Source organism: Neophocaena asiaeorientalis, unplaced genomic scaffold (genome assembly GCF_003031525.2).
Source record: "Neophocaena asiaeorientalis asiaeorientalis breed wild unplaced genomic scaffold, Neophocaena_asiaeorientalis_V1.1 scaffold293, whole genome shotgun sequence".
In the NCBI taxonomy this organism is placed as follows: domain Eukaryota; kingdom Metazoa; phylum Chordata; class Mammalia; order Artiodactyla; family Phocoenidae; genus Neophocaena; species Neophocaena asiaeorientalis.
This window is the reverse complement of record NW_020173920.1, coordinates 1,026,240-1,052,075: the sequence shown is the minus strand read 5'-3', so window position 1 is coordinate 1,052,075 and position 25,836 is coordinate 1,026,240. Positions and strand designations below refer to the sequence as shown.

The 25,836-nt window shown below is 44.1% G+C and overlaps 1 protein-coding gene across 1 annotated transcript in view; it reads left to right on the top strand.

Annotated features, from left to right (window-relative positions):
- Positions 1-25,836, top strand: part of MB21D2 (Mab-21 domain containing 2) — a 117,695-nt gene that overhangs the window by 9,054 nt on the left and 82,805 nt on the right. Inside the window, exon 2 of the mRNA XM_024752100.1 lies at positions 4,224-4,445. Coding sequence (XP_024607868.1) covers positions 4,224-4,445 — 222 coding nt within the window. The remainder of the gene's footprint in view (positions 1-4,223; positions 4,446-25,836) is intronic.

The following is a 25,836-nucleotide window of genomic DNA, read 5'->3' as shown; positions in this document are numbered from 1 at the left end:
CCTCTCTTTTTCCTGCCTACATTTTCAAATCATAAGAAGCTCGGGCTACCTCCCCTGGTTAGACTTTTATTGAAAATGGAACTGCCCAAGAAGGCCAGATCTTGTAGCCTGGGCTGCTCTCAGACCAGAGAATCTTTGTTTAAAATTATATTTTGTTAATCCATCATGTGGGTGTGGAGCTTACTATTTTTAATGCATGGGCTGCACAGCCCAGTTATTCATGGCTGAGAGTTTGCCACGGAACTTGAGAGCCATATTTAAAAACAACCAGCCTCAGAGAAGCAGGCAGAAGGCTTCTCTCACAAGCTCATACCATTTGGGTGTGGGAAAGTAAGGGGCCAAGTTCTGCCTCTAAGTGGGACAGCAGTTTGGAAAGGCAGTGAGTTTCTTTGGTCTGTTTGATGCCACACAAGCAAGTAAAGGAACGACCTACCTTAGTGCTTATTTAGATGGTACACTCCATTGACCTTTCCTGAGTCATCTGCCAAAACTCTAGAAACCTGCGCTTTTATTACAAGTCCGAGACACTCTTTAGTATCTTCTAATAACTTTCTCTTTCTCTTCACCTTCCTCTCCATTTCTCTTAGGCCATATAACATACACAGGGAAAAATAAAAGGCACACAAATAGAAACATTTCATTAAACTTAAGCAGAAATACCTACATTTATAAGAACTCAAGTGATTGTTGGGAAACCATAGATAGCTTGCATTGAGATATTTAATTGTAGCAAAAATCAACTAAATGTTGACTTCCTGGACTTTAAGAGATGGTATTAATTTGTTCATTCATTCATTCATTCAAACACATTAATTAAGGTCATAAGATGAGCCAGGAAATGTATTAAATGTGGTGTTTACAAAGGTGAAGAGACAGCACTTCCCCTTGAGGAGTTCACAGTCTACTAGGTTGAAAAGTCTCCCAAAAGGGGACTCTCACTATGAGAACCGTCCTGTGACTGGTCGTTGGCCCTGTTACTACATTAATTTGGAAGGATGTTAGACAGAAGCTGGCCATGTAAAGTGGTCTGGACCTTCTGAGAGCTTTCATTCTGCTATACAGCCTAATGAAGGGAGGCTACCCACTCAGTGATGGGTTTTTCTTACAGCTTAAGTAATTCCAATTTGGTGGATGAACCAATCTTTGGCAAAAACAAGATACTTCAAAAGAGATCTTTTCTTTTGGTTCTGTGGATTGTGAAGAACATCCAAATCTTTTAAAACTAATTATTTTAAATTAGAAGAGTAATACAAGCACATGTAAAGAATTGTAGAAAGGGAGTAATACAAAATAACCAGTCACTCATAGGTAATCACTGTTGAAAGTTTCTCTCAACTCTTATCGTAGTTACCATTACAATTTCTGCCTATTGATTTATCAACTTTGGGTAACATCTATTGACTCCTCACTATGGGATATGAAGTATTAAGTACAATTGCAATATCATTCACATCCCATCTTCCACAACATTCTCAGTTTTTGTTAGTTATATTTAATTATTACAAAGAATATCTTTGTAATTTTAATGCCTCTACTTCTTGATTTATTGAAATTAGACTTCTATTTATTTCCTGCTATGTCTGGTTTTCCTGTTTTGTTTTATGATTATGATGTTTTTGGTATTTAGTTTGTAATTTGATTTAAAAAAAATTTTAAACCAAAAAAAAAAAAAGGTCTCCCAAAAGACCAATTCAGGAAATTACGGTCTGATCCTCTTTCCCTATTTTGACAATTGGACAAGGGATATTTATATCATCTTATCAGGGTTGTATAAGAGCATATAAAAGGTATTTAGTTTACTATTCAGGACATTCTCCAAATATATAGGCTCACTGAAGGTCAGTGATTCATAGAATTCAGATCTGGCTGATGGAAAGTAAACAGAAAATGTAGAAGAACAGAGAGACCATTTGTTGACTCCCTCATTCAAAACATCCAAAACCCAGGGCTGAGGCACAATAAGGCACAATTCCTGCTAACTACTTGTTTTATCTGTATGAATACAAGTGTCACAAGGGAGGAGCATTGCCTCATTCACACTTTTGGAAATTAACAAAGAAAAAGTGTCTTGACTTTTTTGCCTGAATTCTTTCAAACTGTATTAAGTTGGAGGTTGTTGCTTGCATGGGTGAACTAGAATCATTCTGATCCATGAAATGACTGTGCCTCAGCCAGCTGTCTCACAGATGCCTACCATTGATCATGAGAGAAGCACTGACAGATGGGAGTGGATGGATTTGTGTTGGAGTTCCGACCGCTTGCATAGCTTATCCCACTGCCCAGTTAATGGTAATACCCTCTCAGATGAGAAGTCAGGGAAGCATAGCAGACCTGCAAAAGCCAGAGTTTTAAGTAGCTCCCTCATCAGTGCACCAGCGTTCATGTGGACATGTATCCTTCCTCTTTAATATTGAGTAGGTAAGAAAGCTTGTTTCAAAGAGAAGGAAACCAAAAGCAAAAGAAATAAACTGGTTATGCCAAAGTTCTTCACTCATCACTTGGTTCAATAAACATTGAGGACCTTCCTGCAGGGACAAATCTGAAGATGAGTAAGATGTAGTTCTTATCCTAGGGAAGCTCATAGTTTGAAACTTGCATTAACAATGATAAAGTAGGGTCAAAATTCATCAGAGGCATATGGAAGTTTCTGAAAGAGTGCAGTGGAGGTTCTAAGGAGGAAAATGTTGCCATCAGCTTGGGGGAAGGTCTTAGGGAAGGCTTTCGAAAAATGCATGTTATGGAATTGGCTTTGGTACAAAGTTGGGAAGGGAGTAAAGAGGAGAAAAATCCAGGAGGATGTCAATACCCAGATATGTGTTTTGTAAAAATCACCATGGCAACAATGTGGCTCCGTTGGAAAGAGTTAAGTTTACAACAACAATAGTAGCAGCTAACATTTAATTAAATGTTTATTATGTCAGGCATTGCACTTTGTGCTTGACCCACTTTATTTAATGTAATCCTTGAAACAACATATGAGACAGGAATTATCATCTCCATTTTATAGGGAAAGGCACGACAGAGCCTGGATGAACAAGAGTTTGTATTATTGGCCATGAGAACCCAGGTAAGAAAAAGCTTTTATCTTATATCAGGGACTGTGGGATAGAGATGAGTTGGATTTTGGAGAATTAGGGAGGAAGATAACCTTTTTTTCTATGAACAAATAGGTCTCCTTAGTGTCTGAGTCAAAAACCTCATAACCACTGAAAACACCTCTGAGATCCTATTCTGTCTAAAGGACCATGACTTAGTAAAATCTGCCTTGTCAAGTGAGTATGACTCCATCTCAGGAACCATGTCCTTTGGCTTATCCCTGTCCACTGAGATTCTGGCACTCTGCCTGGCAAATAGTGGACGCTCGAATTGTATTTGCTGTATGAGAGAATTTTCACCTGTCATTCAACATTCATTGGAACCTGGGGCAATTCATTGTTCTTCCCCCTCCCCCACACCTACCCTTGAGTTTTCCTATTTTTATTTTGGAAGGGGCTGAACCGCATTAAGTCATTGCATGTTAAGTTTAATAGGCTGTTATCCAGGAAAAATTAATTACCTCGAGCAAAGGTTGGGATACTTTAGTGGCTAATGGGCGTGTCTATACGGGACGGGGTGGGCACTGTCTCTCTTTTTTTTTGATACGCTTAATCATATCATATTTGGCAATCTGTGCAGAAATGGCAGAAGATTGGTTTATATTCCTTAAGGCAGGTTCCTTCACCACCTAAAGTCTTTGGAGTTCTAGAGATGGAAACGCTCCCATAGGGATGCCCTCGCCCAGGACACCGCCCTTAAAATCAGACAGAGGAAGGCTCCCTTCATGAACGCGCTTGGCAAGCCCTGCCCCCAAAAGGGGTGGAGGTAGAGAAAGAATAGGTCTACACCTCTCTCGTTTGCCCGAGTACAGATTGGCAAGTGGCATGGGCGCGCAGACCTCTGTCATTTATTTATTTTTCTTTCCACTGGGTGCGCTGTCCCTTTAAATGGGGGACGCTGGTGCTGGCTCCGTAACACCGGAGCCGGCAGCTTGTTGATTTCAGAGCTGGTGAATTTCACATTGTTTCCACTTCACTTTCCTCGCCCGGGGGAGGCTCGGGTTGGCTCTACAACCGCTACCGCAGTTGCCAGCTAGGTCCAGAGGGGAGGGCAGAGACCTGCAGCATCTGGGCGGGCGTGGGGCCGCCGGGAAGGGTGTCGGGGCCACACACGCACTCTCGCTGCAGTCCAGATCCTTCTGAAGCCTGCGGCTCCCACCGCCAGCAAGGCAGCCTCCCTGGGCTGTAACAACAAGCCAGCGTTCCCGGAGCTGGATTTCAGGTCGGGAGCTCGGGTGGAGGAATTGAACAAACTCATCCAAGAATTCACGAAGCACGACCAGCGGGAATATGACGACCAGAGAGCACTGGAGATTCACACAGCCAAGGATTTCATCTTTTCCATGTTGGGTAAGGAGGAAAAAGAGGGAGGGATGTGTGTGTGTGTGTTTGTGAGTGTGTGAGATGGTAAGCGGGGTAAAGAACCCATTCCCCCTTCTCGCGCGCTCTTTCCTTCTTGATTTTCTTCCCGGAGCCGCCGGGTACCTGGGGTATAACCCATCTCTGTTCCGCCTCCTCCCTTCTTTCTCCGCGGCAACCTGAGCTGCCTTCCCTCCCCTCCCTACTATACTTTGTGCCGAGCCCCTTTTCCACCCCATTTCGCTGGCTCTTTTGTTAATTTCTCACCGACGGGGGCCTGGAAGGCAGGTGAAGTGTTCGTGGTGAAACGTCTCACTGTTTGGAGGAAGCCCCTGGAAGCCGCGCGGTCCAGGTGAGAACCGGCTGCGCCTTTCAATTAAGGGATTTGTCTCCAAAGACAAGGACCTGCTCCTTCCCATCGCCGAGTCTCGGGTCCTCTCCAGAGCTCAGAGCGCGGAGACAGCCTGGGGCTCTGGCTTGGCGCCCGAGCGACAAGTTGCTCTCTAGTCTCGCTTGCGGCGCGGCACTGTCAAGCCGGGCCCCCGGTGGCCAAACTTGTTGGGTGTTCCCTGGTAACCAGCTCAAGTAGGCTGGGCGCAGGGAGTTCCTGCAACTTTGATTTGCAAGTAGATTTCCCCTTGAAGCGGTCGGAAACATTTCCGGTGCTTCTCCGGGCTTCTTGCTGAGCTCGGAATTCCTAATTCCCAGCTCGAAAACGACCACGCTCAGATCTCTGACCCCGAGGAGCGCCAGCCCCTTCCTCTTTGTGTGCTGTCTATGCACCGGCCGAGAGAGGTGTCCTGGGTTTCGAACCCCGGCGACGTCCGGGTTTAGAATAATGCCGCCCCTCCCAACCCCCCAGCCTGGCACCTACAGTTCCTTACACAACTAAATGTTGTGTAAAGGAAAATAATTGAGTCAGGCCGGGAGATCGAACACCTCCCCAGGTGTCCTGTCGTTCGGATTAGTGCTGTGAGTTTCCGCTGCTGGGAGCCTCTCGCGTAAGCTTGCGGCTCCACCAGGGCAACTCTGCCTGAATGCAGTACGTGGCCTGGCGGTGAACACTCCGCAGAACTGGGACTCCAGTGTAGCGCTGCCGCACCGCGTGTCTCTGTGCGCTCGACAAATACATTCGTAGGCAATTTTCCAGGTAGTGGGAAATTTAATTGAAATAGGTCTTGGACCACAGAGGAAGACTGAGCTTTTGCCTTCCTCCTGCCGTCTACTTGGATTTCAGCCGGCTGTCTGCTGTCCTTGCTGGTTCTATCATCGGGTATTTTCTCTCGGTTTGCTTCCTCCCCACAGCCCAGGGTGGGGGTAATACAAATTGTACGTGTGCAGGCGGTGGGTAGTAACGCTTTGGGAAGTTGGATGAAGCACGTTAAAACTTGGGGCTGGATTTTACTTTTTGCTCCACACTCCCCAAGTGTATCCAAGGTTGTGTATGGGGTTGAAAAGCTCTCCATTGAGAGATTCGACCATTCAACTAATATTGAATTACGTGTGTGTGTGTGTGTGTGTGTGTGTGTGTGTGTGTGTGCGCGCGCGCCCGCGCGCGCGCGTGCGTGTTTAAATAACTCCCTAACCTTGCGGTGGGAAGCTTACAAAGCTTTCAGATCTGAAAACCAGCACAGTGATTGTCAGAAGGGTGGGGATACACAGAGAAGGCTCAGGGCAAGTTATTTAAGTTGCTTAATCATATCCTTTCTCTTTGACGTATATAATGGAAGTCTGCCATTGTGTTGTTATAGCGCCGGCCTCAATTCCAATGTCTCCTGTCCTAGGTCGTTCACTAGGAAAAGGTGCTCGGTCACCGTCAGTCAGGATAGTCATGGAACAGAAAATGGGAGGCTGTGGGGAGGGGTAGGTTTAAGTGCCCAGCTCATGAGGAAATCCTGTGCTAACCCCACGGCTGATACGCTGATTTCTGAAAGCCTTTACGAAGGGTGAATTATTGCAGGGTGCTTAATTTATTTTGTATTTAATGTCATGAGTGGCATGGTGTTGACAGGTAAACGAAATTTCCTTTTATTCATTTTTACCCAATTGATCTTGCAAGAGAAGTCTTTCTTGCCCCCTGGGAATTTGATGTTTCCACCTGCGGGAGAGAAAATTCAGGAGAATGTTGTTTAAGCCTCTTGCCCCTCTGGACACTAGCAGGCAGATGGCGAAATGAGCTTGCCTGTGTGTGGTGCTGCATTCATTTGTGAGTTGCTTGCTTTCCTTTAATGAGGTGCTGGCTGCTCTAGACAAGTGAAGGTTTGGCGACAGCAAGGGTCCCTGTGTGGATTTACTTTTCCTAAAGGGGATTTTCGCTTGGCTTGAAAAAACAAAATCTCTTTTTGTGCACTTTGTTTCACTTGCTGCAGTCCACAGTCTTTCATGAATATGCGAATGATGTGTCTTAATGACCCTCAGCTTGTTAAGGTGTTAACAGGGGTGGCACCAGGCCCTTATTTCTGGGAGCTTTTGGCGGGTGGATGTGAGTCCTCTTGGCTTTGTTTTGCTTCTGGCTGAGCGGCACCTGAGGATTGTCAGCAGCCTGAAAACATTATCCCCTCACACAGAACGAAATGGCAGAGGAGTTTGGTGCAAACCTCTTTAATGGAGCTGTGGATAACGCTACCTCTGTTTTTAGGCAGCTGGCAGGGGCAGCCACTTTCTGTACGAGATTGTTAGCCTGGATTAAAGCCCCTGCCCACCGGCTTCCCAGATGCTTTTTGTTTTATCGAGATTGGAGGCAACTTTACTACGCAGAAGGGCAAAGTTGTGGTAGGCTGTTGTCATAAACAGTGACCCGTCAGCACGGGGAAACTCCACTGTCCTATCAAAACAGGGGTCTGCATAGTCTGTGGAGTTGATCTGAGCCTGCTACTGGTCACCCAGCTGTCCATGGTCTGTCCTGACCTTCTCTGCTTGTCCGGAGATTCTGATTCCTTTGGAGGCAGGTATTTGCGGGAGTCATCTAGACTCACTATTTATTTCTCTACACCTTGGTCTTTTAGGAGAATGATTGCTGTTATTATCTAGTTAATATGTGAGAGCCCAGATTGTGGGAGAGGCTGGCAGTGCATAATAAACACCATTTATCAGAATTCAGGGAAATTGCCAGAATTCATTAATATTTTAATAATATTTGCATAATGTCTCTGCCAGCCCTTTTGTTATCTTCATTCCCTGGTGAGGTCGAATGAAGACTGGTTGTGTCCCCATTGAACAGATGCAGAACAGGGGTTATGAAGAAGCTAGAAGAGCCAGGAAGAAATAAGAAGTCACTTCCCCTTCAGTCCAAATGGTTGGTACCATGGTGTGGTCATTAGATGAGTAGTTATCACTTACTGACTGCCTTCTCTGTGCCAGGAACTTCACACAACCTTAGGAGTGGTATTGCTTTCCCATTACGCACATGAAGATATTGAAATTTACTAGGGTTAAGAATCATCCAGGGTCCCATGGCTAATAAATGGAAGAGATGTTGCTAAAACTCTCTTGGCCCGATTCTAAGTCTTTTTCTATCAAGAACTGAGGTATTAAATCCAGCGGAGGGGCTTTGTTTAAAAAAAAAATTGTCTCTCGTTTCAGAATTTGTTTCTGCTTTCAGCTGTATTAGGGTAATCCAGTCAGCATTTGACGCGAGTTCTGGAGCAGTCTGAGTTGGAGTATTTTATCCTGTAGAAAGATCATTCGTTTGAATTTCAGGTTAAGACACTGATGGTCATTAGAATAAAATGTTAAAATCTATAGTTCCTGTCTCAGTCTGCCTCTTGCTGGCTAGGTGGTCTTAGGTTTTTCATCCATTAAACACAGATAATAGTATTTTTATCTATTAAACATGGAATAATAGTAATGCACTGTTTCAGAATTATGTGTGTGAATATGAAGTTATTTTGTAAACTGAAAAGGAATGTATACATGATTTTATTATTTAAAGAAATGGGCATTGTTAGAAAATCTAGTGAACTTACACTGGAATTATTTCTGCAGCTTCCTATCAGAAAGACTATAGAGAATGATTAGAGGTGACCTAGGAGAATACAGCTCTGGCTGGAGAGGGCATGATTAATTCCAACCCACATTGCCATTTGTTAAGTTCATACTGTATGCTGGCCCTTGTGCTAGCTACTTTGCATAAATATATTCATGTAATTTTCTTCCAGAAACTTTTTAAGGATACATTCCATCATGCCTGTTTTAGAGGTGAAGTAGGTGGTATTAATCCCCCTTTAAAGATGAAACACTGAGGCTCAAAGAGGTCAAGTACTTATGCGAAGATCATACGGAGTTTGAGTTTGAACCCAAGTATTCCTGACTCGAAAGCTCATGTTCCTTCCACTGTGTGGGCAATCAGATTCTATCACTCTTGGCCAGACAACCAAAAAGGCCCCACCCCGTGGGGAATGCTATACTCAGTACCCTGCTTAGCCTGCACGAGCAGAGATGGTCTCTTTTGGTCTGTCTTTCTTACTTTCATGCGTTCAACAAATATTTACTGAATGTTATACTGTTTGCCAAGCAGTATGCAGGGTCCTAAGGATAAAATAATGAGCAAAAACTTTAATTCATATGAGCCTGTGGAGACCCCTCCCTCTTCTGCTTTGCCCATCAACTTTAAGAGAATAGTTTGCTGACTCTTGTCTCCTTTCAAGGCCCATGGTTGTGGTGTTTCTGAGTGCTGTTGGAACTACCATATTTTTAGGTACTTTCTATATCTACAGAGTAGGCCATTTTGAAGTCCTGTCTTTCGAGTGTTTGAATGTCACTTTTCCTTAATGAATTCATCCAGCAATCTTTACTGAGGGAATTTATTGTGAATCTTTGCTTTGTGGGCCTCCAAGTCTTGGTACGTTCCTTAGTTGTGCTGTGGTATCTGTGTAATGGACATCATCTTTGAAGTCTGTTCCAGCTCTGAAAACATCACGCATCTGGGGCAGGGAAGTCCCTCTGAACATTTATTTTTGCTTCTGGTTTGAGTTGGTTTCAATTCTCCCTCCATGGTTCTGGGCGTTTGCTGCCCTTCATGACAGAAGAGCCCTGGAACCATTGATGATCCCTGGTCTTCCTATGATGCCTTGTCGGGCCACCCATTGGATAATGCATTGCTTGTGATTAGACTGGGTCCCTTTTGTATTCACAGAAATAGTGGAGTCTCTCATGTCGAACTAGGAATTTGTCCTTGAATGTTAGCTCTTTAGATTCTCCTGGAGCTTTTTAACAATTTGGAACCTCTGGTCTTGTTTCGGACCTATTGAATCCGAATCCCTAGAGATCCCCAAACTGGCTGCTCAGCACTCTGACATTCTGTCCCGTGTCAGGCGTGATGTTGTTTGTTCCCTGTCCAGTAGAGCTGCTTGTGCACACAACGAGCTGATCCCAGTTGACTTTTGAGACTAGAGCTGGGCTGCTGCGTCTAATGAGCAGATATGTCTGCTGGCTTCTGGTAAAGCTGGAGTCCTTCCCCCTGGGACAGAGACAGGGAGGCATAGTGATTGAGATGATTATTAGAATGTTTCCTCTGTGTCAGAGGTTGTCATAGGGTTTCACATCATTGGATCTTTTCCCAAGGACACCATAACCCTTTGAAGTAAAGAAGAATGGAGAACTCTAGGATTAGAAAAATTCAGGAATTTGTCCAAGTTTACTAGCAAGTAAGTGGTATAGCTGGGACTTAACCAAGGTCAGGCTGATGGAAAACCCTTGCTTTCAACAGTGATACTATTCTGCCTTCTAGAGGGGCAGGAGAACTGGATTCTAGCCCCAACTCCTCCAGTTAACTTGCTCTGTGATTTTGGGCAAGTCGTCTAACAGACTCTCAGTCTCAGAGTCTGAATATGTAAGTTGGGGCAAATAATTATACCTACGTCCTGTGTTCAGATGCATTCAATTCTGAAGATGAAGGTACAAAAGAAGGACATTTCTGAGTTCTAGTAAAGCTCTGTTTTGTACTGTGTGGAATGTGTGTTACCCTAAGTCACCTAACCTTTTTTGGGCCTTTTTTTTGCGCACTTTCCAATTGTAGAAAATACAAAGAAGAAAGTAAAATCACCTCCAAATTCTAATTACTGTTAATATTTGATGTACATTTTTTCTGGACGTCTATGTTTATAAAACACGCTTACGGGCTTCCCTGGTGGCGCAATGGTTGAGGGTCCACCTGCCGATGCAGGGGACACGGGTTCGTGTCCCGGTCCGGGAAGATCCCACATGCCACGGAGCGGCTGGGCCCATGAGCCATGGCCACTGAGCCTGTGCGTCCGGAGCCTGTGCTCCGCAACGGGAGAGGCCACAACAGTGAGAGGCCCGCGTACCGCAAAAAAAAAAACCAAAAAAAAAACCCAACCACACTTACACCCACTCATACTTACATGCTTGTACTTTTACATACATAATCCTGTTGGATATGTGGACTTTTTTTTAGTAAATTTATCAATGTGCTGTCATCTACTACACTTTTGGAAAGGAGCTATAACCTGTGTTAAGATGTTTTCTTGCTTCTTTCATTCATCTTTTATTTGAAAAGAAGATACTGTTCTGGAACTTAGAGCACATTCTGTGGTTTAATGGTTGGGGAATGAAGAACCTTCTTGGTGACTTCTGAGGGTTTGGCCATCTCCTTTCAATGTCATCTCCTATTTATGTCTTTGCGTGTTCTACATGGTCTCATAACATTACCTGAATTTCTCACTTTCTTCTTTTGCTTGGGCTGTTTTCTCTATCAGGATTTCTTAACCTGGGTCCATGGAAACAAAAACTTGGAATCTGTGAACTTGATTGGGGAAAAATTACCTCTTTATTTTTATTGACCGCTAACTGCAATATTGCATTTCCTTTCATTATAAAAGTAGGTAACAAACCACAGTAGTATTAGCAGTACCTCTGTTTTCTGCTTTTGTTGCCAATAGAAATCACAGATATTTTCACTTCACATTACAGATATTACAGACATCTCAAAAAGCCATTCACTGCTGCTTTGAAATTATGGTAGATGTTAGACTTGCTGCTAGATTTTATTGAATGCATTAATAAAAAATCACATATGGTACTCTATCACAAATTTGTTTTTTAACTGCATTTTGTGTTTTAATACCAGTTTTCTTTGAAGTCCTGTGTAATTTTATCATTCATTTAAATATACTTGTTTGTTTTGCAGGGGTCGCCAGGCTTTTCCAGCCTGTCAAGACATCTGTGTCACAGAAGCAGTTAAGAGTCTCAGCATTCTGACATCTCATCTCTGCTTTGTTTTCTTCTCCCAGCTCAAATACCACTTGACTCATGAAGCTTTCCTATATCTCTCCAATGAGAAAAATTTCCCTTCCCTCTGTGTTCTCCTAACACCTGGTCCCCTTTCATAGCCCTGACCACATGTTCCCCACGCTGTAGGCTAAATAATCCCTGCTCATTTACCTTTGCAGTGCCCAGTGGGCTTACGTAAACAGTAGGTGCCAACAGAGTGTTACGTGACTTCATGCATTTTAAAAGAGGCTTTCTGTGCACAGCTTCTGATTTCAGGCTCTATTTAAGGCATGAGCGCTTTCTGACATTGTCTCTTTATGGTTGCTCCCCTCATTAAGCCATATTCCGTCATCGTCTCTGGAGTCAAGAAAATCTTGATCTGATCTCCTCATGTGGTAGGGGAGTTTTTTCCTAGATTCCAATAATAACATCCTTAAGACTTATCATAGGGCAGTTTAAGAAATGTCCCAATTAATTGCTGTAGCTTGTTGACCAAGAGTGGCAAACCGTGACTTGTGGGAAATCCTCCTTTCTTGTAGACCCTGACTTTTCTTCCCTGGGCATCCGGGGTACTTGCGAACCTCCTGCACTCTCACACTTGGGGCTTTAAAGGATGCACAGAAAGCATAAGTCATCTTTCTCATGAAGGTGTTCCTTGTGCTTATCAGTCAACCTCCAGGTGCTTGGATGGCTATTCTGGCATCCTAATTGCAGCAATTATTTATGATTATAAGCTAATTTGCCATCAATACTTTATCTTTGTGCAGTGCTTTATAGATTCAATACACATTAGCATCTGATACGGTGTGGTATTATTATTTGGACCAGCCTTTGAGAAAGGACCTAGTAACCCCCATTTACAGATGGGAATACTGAGACTCTGGGAGGTGATATGACTTAGTTGGAGGTTATAAAGTAGGTTGTAGAACAGGACTCAACCCAGATCTCCGGTGTCTTCTGCTCCAGCATATAGCCTGCAAAGAGCTTATGGCTTTTCTACCCAGATATCTTTCACGGCTGCTGGGCTGAGTCTGTGTTCCCAGACCAGGCAAGGGTAGCAGCTTTCATACCTCTCTGGCTTTTCTGCTCTCTACTGGGCCAAGGGTACACAGTGGGTAAGGCTGGCTGAGGGCGGCATGGCTCAGTACATACCCTGTAGGCATGCATTCTCCATGTCTGTCTGTTAGCCTCGCGTATCTGAGGGCCTGTGACAGCATTCACAATGGACTTGGGTGACTACTTGCCAGCTGAGTGATCTCGTTAAGGACAGTTCATAATTATGCCATTATGTGAGGCCCTGTCTCCAGGAAACAGCTATCTGTTTTTCGTCCACTTAAGTGCCTTTTCATGAATTCCCTCTGCACAAGATAAAGAGACAGATTACTTGGGACAGTGCTGCTATGAATAAAGCTGGCACGGCGAGCTGTTGTTCAGTTTGTTTATTTTTTATATTTTTTTTCCCTCAACACAGGAAGACATGATTAATACTTGTGAGTTAAGTCAGTAGTGGGAGTTGGTGTACGGCTTGTTGAGGTTTTTGTTTCTTCTAATGAGTATTTGAATATTTACAGTGTGCATAGAATTGAGCATTCATTAATTCATAAAATTCATTCAACATATGTTGGAGTGCCTACCATGAACTAGTGTAATTACTGTGGTGAAGTTACTGTACTGTAAGAGTACAGAGTGGTGAATTAGAGAAGCAAGGTCACTACCTCATTAAGACTTATGTTCTCTGGGGAATTCAACAAGATTTAAGCACATGAGTAAATAGGGATGTGCGCTTAAAAAAAAAAAAAAGCACAGACCCTTATGATGGAAGGTCATTGGGTAGGATGGAGTGAAGAGTGATAGAGAAGGCCTCTCTGAACCAGAGACATTTGAACTGGAAAGATAAGAAGGACCTGGCCACCTGAAGACTGATGGAAGTGTATTCAAGTAGGTAACGTCATGTGCAAAGGCCCTGGGGTGGGTCCATTTGAAAGCAGCTTTCAAGGCTGCTTTAAATCATAGCAAGTCTGATTTGGTCTCTACAAGGAGGAATGGTCTATGTTTGGATTAGGCCCACAGTGGAAGGAATGGGCTGTCTGCCTTGGAATATAGCGAGTTTCCTGCAGGTGGAGGTTTTCCAAGTGGGGCCACCCTTTGGCTAGGCTCTTGTTGATAGCATTCAGGGACTGGAGGAGAGGGAGACAGTGTAGAAAGGTTGGGTTACAGATCCTCAAAAGGCCCTTTGTAGCCATGTAATTCTCTGATTTCACCTCTGATAGCCCTAAGCTAACAACAGTGAATTCTGTATTAGATGGTTTATGCGTCAAACTGCAGTTTTCATGGGAAAATGATAAACCTGTATTTTTTCATCTGGACTTCCACAGTGTACAAAATACTTTCATAGGCATAATCTAGTTTTGACTTCTCACAACAACCATATAGAGTAGGTATTATTATTGTCTCTGTTTTAACATAGGAAGAAACCCATGGTCAAGAGAAGTAACTCACTCAAGGTCACTGAATGGTTGAGGTGGAATCAAATTGAAATCCTTTGAAGTTCACCCCAAATTCTTTGTATTAGGCTGATGCTAGAAACCTCCCTTATCCCACGTCACCTCAGGGCATGGAAGAAGGAGGATTTCGGGTCCAGAGAGAGGCACTGAGATTGGTAGGAAGAACCAAGCCAATAGACTGCAGGTCTGCACGTGCCTGTTGTCGGTGTGCAACTTGGAAGCACTTATCTAGGCTGCTTCGAGATCACCCTTTCAGCAGCTGCAGCTGTTCCTGATAGCAGCTGCTTGTCCGGATGACGCTGTGATGAATAAAGAAATCTCAACAGTTTGTTCTCAACTGTGCCCTTGGTGTGCGCAGCCTGCTTTAACACAGGCTGTGTTTCTGATCTGGAACAACAGAATCCTGCTGGCATATGGTGCCTCAGGGGCTCACAGCCCAGTTGTGAGAAGGGGCGGTCCCTCTAGATCCGAACCAGGGAGCCAAAGGCCCACCAGGGACTGGGTGGTAAGGAAAGTGTGTGCAGTGTGCCGCGTGGTAGATGCCAGCTGGTTCTTGATGTCAGAGTCAGGGATGCCGGGCAGTAGGGGGCTGCACTGGTGAAGGAGCTCACCTGTCACCTCCCTTGTAGGTCAAACTGTGGCTGCCAGTTTATCATCTCTGATTTGGCATCTGAGGCCCCAGAGAAGGGCCATAGTCCATCCACTACTGTACAGCCAGTTTGGGGGCAGAATCATGGTTAGAACCCAGGTTTCCCATCTACCTGCTGTGTGTGTGTGTGTGTGTGTGTGTGTGTGTGTGTGTGTGTGTGTGTGTTGGTGTTATTTCTGTCATGCCATTTCCAAATAAATTTTCCCTTTGAATGAAAAACTATCTGTGTAACTGAAAATAATAATAACCACACTCAAATAATGTCTTCCATGTTCCAAGGATAGTTCTAAGTGCTTTATACTTTATGTACATTATCTAAATGAATCCTAGCGACAACCCTATGAGGAAGGTATTATTCTTAGTTACTGATGAGCAATCCAAAGCACAGAGAGATTAAGCAATTTGCCCAAAGTCACAAAGATAGTGATAGACTGGCAATTTGAACCCAGGAAACCTAGCTTCAGGCAAAAAATAGCAAATAACTGTGGATCTTTTTTTACGTCATTAAGAAGAAAAACCTTTCCTCCTGCAAAGTGGAAATCATTGATGGAATACTACAATTTAAAAAAAATATATTTATTTATTTTTGGCTCCATTGGGTCTTTGTTGCTGCACGTGGGCTTTCTCTAGTTGGCAGCGAGTGGGGACTACTCTTCGTTGTGGTGTGTGGGCTTCTCATTGCAGTGGCTTCTCTTGCCATGGAGCACAGGCTCTAGGCGCGCGGGCTTCGGTAGTTGTGGCACGTGGGCTCAGTAGTTGTGGCTCGTGGGCTCTAGAGCGCAGGCTCAGTAGTTGTGGCGCAAGGGCTTAGTTGCTCTGTGGCATGTGGGATCTTCCTGGACCAGGGATCGAACCCGTGTCCCCTGCATTGGCAGGCAGATTCTTAACCGCTGTGCCACCAGGGAAGTCCTGGAATACTACACTTTTAATGCTGTTAGGAAACTTGGAAGTTAGGTGGCCTGAGTTGCTCCCTCCTCCATTTTACAGAAGTGAAAACTGAGGCCCAGAAGGGAAAGGGAACTTGATCATCCTGAACACTGATTTTACTTTTGGGCAGAGTGGAGGTGAGTTAAATGTCTGGCAAGTGACTGCTTCCTGAGAAAGGTGTTTGTACCTAAGACTGTCCACTCAGTAGCATCTGCTCCCTGGGGAGCATCTGCCTGGGTTTAAAGTGAAGGGGAATCACTTTGAGAGGGCTGTGCTTCTAGATAGGGAACATTTACCTGCTACAGAGCTGCCTTGTAGTTTGAAGTTTTTTTAAGCTACTAGGTGAAGAATGCTGAATAAATAACCTGGTGGGCACACTGTTTCTGGTGTGTCATGTTTGCTTTTCGTCTTCTGATTGTTCCTCGTCTTTCTCTCTGGTTCCCCCTGCCACCCACCCCGTGACATGTGTCCTTTTCTCACATCTCTGCTGTCTACACAGCTTTGAGTATCACAATGAATATTTTTGTCTCTGAACAGTCTGTATCTACAGTAAGGAAGGGGGCTGGCTGAGTAGACTGTGGGATGCTGGGTCCAGCCTGTGTTTGGGAGGAGTTGAAGCTCCATGGGCTAGTAAGACTCCTGGCAATGGACCTTCCCTCTCTCTGCTGAGACCTCAGAGCCTTAGGAGGATTTAGAGAGTTGTAATAGGATTCGAAGAATTATAGAGGAGTTAAGCTGGTGGGGATCTTCCTGAGACCAGTTCATCCACCCCATCATGTCGCCGGTGGGGAAATTTAACCCCACGGAGGACAGTAACTTGCTCAAGGTCAAGCTGGTGGTGATGATGATAATGACTGCATTGGGAAACTCTTCCCTGCTGTTTATCAGGCATTGTTCCAAGTGCTTTGTAATCATTAACCCATGTAATCCTCACAACAATACTGCGATGGTAACAATACCGTTACCATCCCCCTGCTTTACCTGTAAAGCAACTACAGCAGTTAAGTCACTTGCTCAAGCTGGTGAGAGGCTGGATTGAAATCTAGGCAGTTGAGCTCTTAACCCCGTGTACCTTTCCATAACATGAGCGCCATCACCATGCCAGGCGCTGTGCTCGTTGCTGGCATAAAACATGAGGTGATGCTAAACGTTGAGGGAGAGGATGGAAGTGAGGGAATAGTGGGCAGAGTGGAGAAGAGGTTGGTTTGATTGTCCGGCGAGCCAGTTGCTAATATGATTCTTCTGGCTCCTGGTCCAGACTCTTTTCATTCTATCACTTGGCCTTTCTTGGCAGCCCTCAGGACAAACATTCTTTTGATGCTTGTGGTTTATGTTTATTGAAAGTCCTTTGTGTGAAATACCATCTTATCCATATGCCATCTCCTCATTTTGAAAGTAAGAAGGTGTGTCTCAGCTAATTGATTCATTTAAGGCTCTATAAAGGTCAACTGGGCCGTTGATGCTAAGTAAATTAGGGCAAGTCTTATGAAGGTACAGGCTCTGCCTCCCTCTTTCCCCCCATGTCGTTCCAGATTTAGAACATTTAATTAGGACATAGTTAATGTAGTCTATCATTGTGGGGGGAATGGGAGCTCATCTTTTTTCAGTGAAAGGCAGATGCCAAACGCACTCTTAAGACAGTTACTGTGAAATCAAAATTTATAAATCGAATTGGGTTTTAAGTGAACTAAGGGATCTGACTCTTTAGTGCAGTAAGTGACTACTATTGAAAAGGGAGTAATTCTTTAGGTAAAAATTGGATCTAGCTGCCCTGCTTTGTAAGGACAGATGTTTGTACGTTGACTTGACTTACAGCACTGAAAGCACATTGGCTTCATGCTACAAAATCCGTCGTTGAGATGAAATCACTTCTTGAAAGTGTGGTGCTCGTGATGCAGAGGACTGGAACTGGAATCCTCAGAGAAGCCTCATCCCCAACCTACTTACTCATTTTTTCCTGGAATAAAATCTCAGGGGAATGGAGCATCCGGGATGGGCAAGCCCATCTGGACAGTGTAGAAACTCATGGGAGAGAATTTTATCATCTCTGGTTCTTGGGGAAGAGGATGGATGGGAAATGATCTTTCTGAGTATCTTGGTGTCATTCAGGACCAACCTACCTCTGTTCCTGTCTCCTGGGTCCCATCCTCTCTGCCGGCCCAGCCTTCTTGCCTGGGGATTATTTCTGCCCCTTTTATCTGCAGTTTCTCCTTCATTACTGACTCCTTCTTAAACACTCACACGTGCATTCTCCATATTCCTTCAACAGAGAGCTTTGAGGATTTCTGTGCAACAAGCCCTCTGTGAGCAGCAGGAATACAGTGGGGAACAAACCTTCATATTTGGTTACAAGTCTTAGAAGGAGATGGACAGTGAAAAAAAGTTGTAGGTTATGATTAATGCCCTGAAGGAAATACCAACCAGAACAGAACAGGGTGCTGTGATTTGTCTTTCCTTCTCCAACTTGCCCTTGTGGACCATTCTCTCCTAAACTCTCTTCCCTTGGCTTCCATCCATCATACTCTTGCTGGTTTTCTCCTTTTCCTCAGTCTCTGTGTAAGGGACAGATCTGTATTTCTTTGTCCAGCCCTTGGTGATCCTTCCGTCTTTTCTCCCCTCACGCTTTCTCTGATCCTCTCGTAGTGTCATTTTCCATCTCTCTTGCTGCCTTCCGAGCCTGTGCCCCAGCCTGGGCTTCACTGCCTCTTGGACAAGTCCACTTGGTTGACCCAAAGGTGCCACGAATTGAGTGTCCAAAGTGAATCTGTCTGTGCTTCAAGCCTGCTCCTCCTGGATCAGCCACACCACCTTTCACCAGAGTCATAAGACGGGGACTCCGGAATCATCCTGAGGCCCTCTCTCGTCCTCCTACCCCGAAGCTGAAAAGGAACTGAGGCCTGTCCATTCTGCCTCATCCTTTAGGCTCTGTTTTCTTCTCTCCATTCCCACTGTCACCACCTTAGTTAGGGTCACTACTGTCAGTTTCCTGGGTTACTGCAATAATCTCCCTGGGTTTTCTGCTTCCAGTCCCTTAAATCCATTCTCCACACTGAGTCACCTTTTAAATAGGCCTAAACCCTCGGGGACAACCCATCATTCTTCACAGTAAAGTTAAACTCCTTAGTGTGTTTTACAGTCTTTGGAGACCCAGCTCCTGCTCACATCTCTGGCTTCACCTCCTGCTACCCCTTCAGTTTCACTGTATGTTTCTTATACACCTGCTTTGAGATGGGCGCTCTGTAAGGTGCTGACACTGCAATCTCTCTTGAAGTAAAGGCCTAAACATTCTGAACAGGATTAGAAGGACTCAGTGCTCTGTTTCCTAAGGCCTTTTCAAGCCCCATCTCAAACCTCAGATGTCCTCACTCTCTTGGTTTCGGCCACACAGGCGTTTCAGTTCTTTGGAAATACCATATCCCTACCACTGAGGCCCTTTGCTGGAATGCACCATCCCTCCTTCCACATACCCATGCAACCAACGCCTTAACTTCTACTTCCCTAGATGACCCCAGCTCAATCCAAATGTCACTTCTCAAGGAGGCCTTTCAGGCTAGCCCAGGACAGGTCACCTTCTCCTAAACCTGCATTCTATCTTCATAGGTGTCTTAGTTGCACTGATCCGTTATGAGTTTGCTGATGTCTGACGTTTCCCATTGTCATGAAGGCTCAGTGATAGCTTATCTCAGACCTATTCTTGCTTGTCTTTTTCTACTTGCCTGAAACACAGTTGTTCAATAAACATTGCTAGTGTGGTTGGCTACTTTGCTTTTGTTCTCGAACTTGAACAGTTAGGTAAAACACAGTTCACAATAGGCATTGAGCTAGTCATTGTGTGCTGAGTTTTAAGGACATACACATACCTTGGTGTGTTCAGGGGACTTCTCTTCCTAGACTCCCACCTCTCTGCAGCTTACAGCCATGGAATTATAAAAATGTACACTTTAGAAATTATCTAGTTCAGTCATTTCCAACCTTTTCTAAACATGAGGGTCTTTTTTTTTCAATTAAAAAATGATGACTCAAATGGTAGTGGTTATATTTTTACTGTCAGTTTATTGGAGAAAAAATGAGTAGTTATAGAAAGCTACTATGAATTTAGCTAACCATGTGAATTACTTTGAATTTTTTCATAATAGTGTCTATATATACTTGAAAATTAGTAGTATGTAGGCTTGAGAGGTAGTGCTTGGTGGGCACATGGATTTCTAGCACCAATAGCTCCATGCCCTGTGGTCCCTTAGTTAGGAACGAGCCACTTGGTCTCGCCCTTTATTATGCAAATTTACATCAGATTTAGAACTGGTTACCTGTGGGTTTGGTTTCCCCTATATGTGTTTGATTTGACCAACATGGTGTTTTTTTGTTTTTTTTTTGCGGCACGCGGGCCTCTCACTGTTGTGGCCTCTCCCGTTGCGGAGCACAGGCTCCGGACGCGCAGGCTCAGCGGCCATGGCTCACGGGCCCAGCCACTCCGCGGCACGTGGGATCTTCCCGGACCGGGGCACGAACCCGTGTCGCCTGCATCGGCAGGCGGACTCTCAACCACTGCGCCACCAGGGAAGCCCAACATGGTGTTTTTAAATATTTAGAGCAAACATTTAAAAGTTGGGAGATTTTTCACAAAGCCAGATTTCCAGCTTGAAAAATGAGAAGGAGTACATTTATTTCCTGTATGGCCATAATCTCCTGGTACTGAATAGCAGCTGTGTCCTTTAGAGGCACCGCACTTTCTCCAGTTTGTCACAGTCCTCGCTCTATCTCTGTCGCTATATAGCAAGTTCATGGTAGAATGGGGACTAGAAACCCAGTGACTTCACCTGACGTGAGCGAGTGAGGCCAACTCCATCTCCACAGAGGCTTGTGAGCAGAAAGAGCCCTGGGCCCAGAGGCAGGAAACCTGAATCCTTGTCTGCTCGCTGTTACTGACTAGCTTGGTGACCTTGAACAAGCTACATAACTTCTCTGAACCTCAGTTTTGTCATTTGTCATTTTGTAGTAAATACCTCTTAAGGCTCACCGAGTTGTTGGATCTCTGGACGGAAAGTTGTTTAGTCTAATGGAACATGTTTGTTATTAACTCCCTCATCTTCTCTTTCCTTGTCTTTCTTTTTCCTCTTACGGTTATAGAGGAATCTACCATTTATTTGTTGCACCTTGATATTCATTTGAGAAATATGAGAAGGGAGCTATTGATTTCTCTCCCCATCCCTTTCTTATCCACATCATGTCTGGAGGCAGCTCTAATCCTTTCATCCCATGCCGCCTACTCCTGCTGGGGGTCCCATGGCCATAAGCAAGCTCCTGCTTGTGACATCCAAGACACCCCAGAGTTGAATTCCGAATATCAAAGAATTGGAGCCCACTGATTGCCTGTGGAGATGCTCAGTAACTAGCCAGCTCTGTCATTGCTCACATCTATGAAATACTAACAGGATACCAGGCTAACATGGAGGATTTCATTTTTAGTGGCAATATCCTTGTAGCCAGATTTGTGGAACAAACAAATTTCATTGTTTTCAGGGGAACCATACTGGTTATTTTTGTCCTTCTGGATCTGGAAGGGAGAGGAGGCATCAGTACCACAAAAGAGGAAATAAATAGGACTGTCAGCCTCTGAGATTACAAGAAGCAGGGTGGATCCTGGAAAACAAAAATGGGGACTTTGCAGTCAGGCAGACCTGGGTCTGTTACTGCATAGCTGTGTGACCTTGACTAGCTTGTGTGACCTTGAGCCAACTAGCCTTTTTGATGCTCTTCTTCATTCATAAAGCAGGGATAAAAGAATGTATTTCATGTTTTAATTTTATACTCAGTTTTAGTTTTTAAGGATTTTGAATAGAATGCTAACTTCATAGGGTTGTTTTAAGGATGAAATTAGTGCATGTTTAATATGTTAAATGAGCAACACAGTACACGAAACTGCCCCCTCTTCCAACTTTTGGCTGAAAATCCTTTTTTACTTCCTTTATATAGGATTAATGGGTCAGCCTGTGAGCAGGGAAGCAGAACATAAAGTTGCCTGCATAAAGGTCTAGTGGACTTCTTTGCGCAAACCTTTTGGTTTAACATTTTACGGAGCAGGTAGAGTGGAGCGCCTAGTGATTTTTTTTTTTTTAAGTTTTGTAAATAAAAAGCTAGGTTTTCCAGGAAACAAAGAAATTTCTTCTGCCTTTATTAGTTTCCCATACGGTTTCAAAAGTGGAGGACTGACCAGCAGCATGCTTACTGTGGCCACCCTGTGAACCCAGCCCGAGGGGCCTTTGCAAGGGGAACAGAACACCCCTTGGCTGGATTAAAGTAATTGAAGTAAAGCTGAGGTTTTCAATCTGATGCTTATATGAATAATTTTCACTTAGAAGAGAGGGAGATAGTTTAGGGGAGACCTGACTTGGAGATGGTTGGGGTGTGTATTCAGCTGTGGGAGAATGTGGAACTCTCACTCAAAAGTCTGCGTATGGAGTTTAAGGTTACACTAATCCTTTTGAGAATTTAGGGTGGTGCTGGAGATTGCGCACCTGCTGGTGAAATGAAGAAGGTGGGCACTGGACCCGAAGTAAAGGTATTAAGAAAAGGCATCCCCACGTACACGTCCCTTGAGAAGTGAGGGCCATGGCGAGATTCCCTAGCAGGTCCCCCAGTCCCTCACCCACCCCCCAGTTCTCTTCATTTCCTGCATCTGTAGGAAATCCCTGTGGCCAGCTGGTTGTGTGGAGAGGGTTGATGAAATTGGATTGATCATGAGTTGGATATGGAGAAGACTCTTTATTTTTACTTGAAGTACACTTGATTTATGATGTTGTGTTAGTTTCAGGTGTATAGCAAAAGTGATTCAGTTATACATATACATACATACATTTTTTTTTTCAGACTCTTTTCCATTAGAGGTTATTACAAGGTATTGAATATAGTTTCCTGTGCTATACAGTAGATCCTTGTTGTTTATTTTATATGTATTAGTGTGTATCTGTTAATCCCAAACTCCTAATTTACTCCTCCCCACGCACTTTCCCCTTTGGTAACCATAAATTAGTTTTCTATGTCTGTGAGTCTGTTTTGTAAATAAGTTCATTTGTATCATTTTTTTATTAGATTCTACATATAAGTGATATGATACTTGCCTTTCTTTGTCTGACTTACTTCACTTAGTATGATAATCTCTAGGTCCATCCATATTGCTGCAAGAGGCATTATTTTACTCTTTTTTAAGGCTGAGTAATATTCCATTGTATGTATATACCACACCTTCTTTATCTGTTCTTCTGTTGATGGACACTTAGGCTGCTTTCATGTCCTGGCTATTGTTAGTAGTGCTGCTATGAACATTGGGGTGCATGTATCTTTTCAAATTAGGGTTTTCATTTTTTCTGGCTATATGCCCAGGAAGGGGATTGCTGGGTCACATGGTAGCTCTATTTTTAGTTTTTTAAGGATACCAAGAAGAATCTTGAAGAGACTGAGAAGGGCTTGGGAATGTGCTCTGAGATTTCAGACAAAGAAGAGATTTCTTACCAATCCTTATCTTTCTTATTAGTCTTACCTTTTTGCATTGTGATTGGATGAGAAGAAGCCTAAAGGGGTCTTCCCCTTGAGGGATAGCTGCCTCATGAAATGGGGGCATCTCTGGTCAGAATGCTTGCTCCTGTTGCTCAGGTGGGAGATGGAGGGGTGGGGTGCTGGGTGGGGAGAAGAGGGCTTCTTAAAGAACGGAGAGGTGGAGCTTCATCTCCAGTTTGAGGAATAGAAGGGGAAACTCTTAACAATGTTCTCAGGAAAAAAATTAGACTGTATGTTATGGACAATGGGCAACAAGTTTATAGGATTCTGGCAGCTTTTAAATGTTCTTGGGTTTGGTGTTCTATTTACCTGTTGTCTCTCTGTTGTGATGAGAGGTTGAGATCTTCCAGGATGAAAAAGGTCATGTATTTGTCTTCAGGGAAACCAGGTAGAGGGTTGGTCAGAAAGCTGGGCGGCACTATGCTGTACTCCGGAATCAGCTGGGGAGAGAAGAGCCCGGGCTGGGCTCTGAGAGATGGTCAGCGAAGCCTGCCTCAACAAGGCTAAGGATTGTTAAGGACGTTTCCCAAGCATTGCAGGAAATGGAGTATGGTTTTATATGACCGGCATTGGATACCTCATTCTGTTACTGTGTGTCTTCATCTTCAGCAAGGCACTTCCTCTCTCCAGCCCTGACTTTCCCCAACTGTCAAATGAAGAAATTGAGCTGCCCTAGTCTGTGATGCTAGGATTCCGTAAGTAGAATCATCTCTCTCTTAACTGATACCAAAACTTGCATCAAATAGCTCTACTTTTGAATCCTGGGATAGACATGGAGATTTGCTGCAGTGGTTGGTTTGGGGACAGTTATTTATTTTTCGAGGGAGTGTCTGGAGGGCAGTTTCTGTTCTCATTTGAGGCAGTCCCGGTGTCATGTCACAGGACATATGGGGAAGCCCAGATCCCCTCCTGTGGCTCTCAGAAGAGTGACTTACAGATTCCAGGGGGAGTTTAGCCCCTGTCAGGGTTTGGTCACTTGGCCCCTTCTGCTGTCAGTGGTACGAAAGCTCAGGGCTTTCTCCTGAGCAGCCTGTGTCGTTGCTATGGAAGGCCCCAAGGGAGCAGTTTACACTGGAGGTGACAGCCAAATCTTTTTGTGCGAAGTAAATAGGACACCAAATGGGAAATTCATCTTAATCTTCTTTAAATACTTCCTGCTCATCTGCCAAGGTTTTAAGTAATACAGTTTCAAAGGTTCAGAGGTGTCTAATATAATTTCCCCCCTCTGTACATAATTCTGTGCCCATTGTGTAGCTCTATTAGAAGCATTAGGGTAATTATAGAGCCACTTTCTGCTTTTCAATTGCTGTAACGGTAGCCCCAGAGTCTGCCCGGACTGGCCGTATTAATAAGCAATGACTGAAAATTAAAAAGAATTCAACAGAGTTTTCTGAGGCTTTCTCCCTCAGAATGTGCTACTACAGGCAAGCAGTGTGGTCCATGGGGATGCACTTCGGCTTAGGAGTTCAGAGGCTCAGTTTCTAAATCTTCATCTGTAAAATGGAGACAGAAGTCTCTGAACTCCGAGTCACTGGTGGGTGTGAGGACCAGCGAGCCTGTTGGGTGTGAAGGTAGGTACTTTGGAAGCTCATGATGGATCGTACATGTGATAAGCAGTGGGGGTTGTCTGAGCAACCAGGAGCTGCCACTTTCTCATGTGCTGCTTATGTGTGTATTTTGTGGAATAGAAATATTATATTTCATATTCGGGCTAATAATTGTAATATTTGTTTGACACGGGCATAGTGTACAAAGTGCTTTTACCCCCAAACCCTGTGAGGTAAGTGGTTTTGTTTTTTCCCCTCCTACCAACCCAGCAATTAAGGTGTAGGTGGGTTAAATAATATGCCTAGAATCAGATTAAGCTATTGGAAAGTAATTTGTTAAAACTTTTGCCTTGTGTTCACAACTTTTGGAGCTTTTCTTTTCTCATGTAGCGCATTTTTACTTCGGGAAGGGCTTCCCCATCACCTCTGTAACAATAGTTGACATTTATTGAAGCTTGGTCTATGCTAGCACATTTTATAGATGGGGAAGGTGAGACACAGAGAGGTTAAGTAGCTTGCCAAAGATGACACAGCTCATGTGGAAGACCAGTTCGAGCTTTTTCTATACTATTACTACAACTACTAAAAACATTAACATTGACATTTCTTGTTAACTCCTGTCTTTGCCCCTCTATCACGGTCGATTTGATTTTCAAAATCCCTCTTTTGCTTTTCTCTTACTGATTTGGAAACAGGAAAAGTCAGTGCTTTTCTGACTCTCCTATTAGATTTGTTATTCTAATCCAGATGTTTTGTGTCAGCTGTCTGCAGCCTGAATTTTGCTTGTAGACCTATCGTGTTTGGCCCTGATTGTATTAAAAACAAACACCGTTGAATTAGATGACAGCATCTCAGGCGACTATTTAAAACAAATCTAGTAGCTAGTGGGAAGCAGCACAGGGAGATCAGCTCCGTGCTTTGTGACCACCTAGAGGGGTGGGATAGGGAGGGTGGGAGGGAGATGCAAGAGG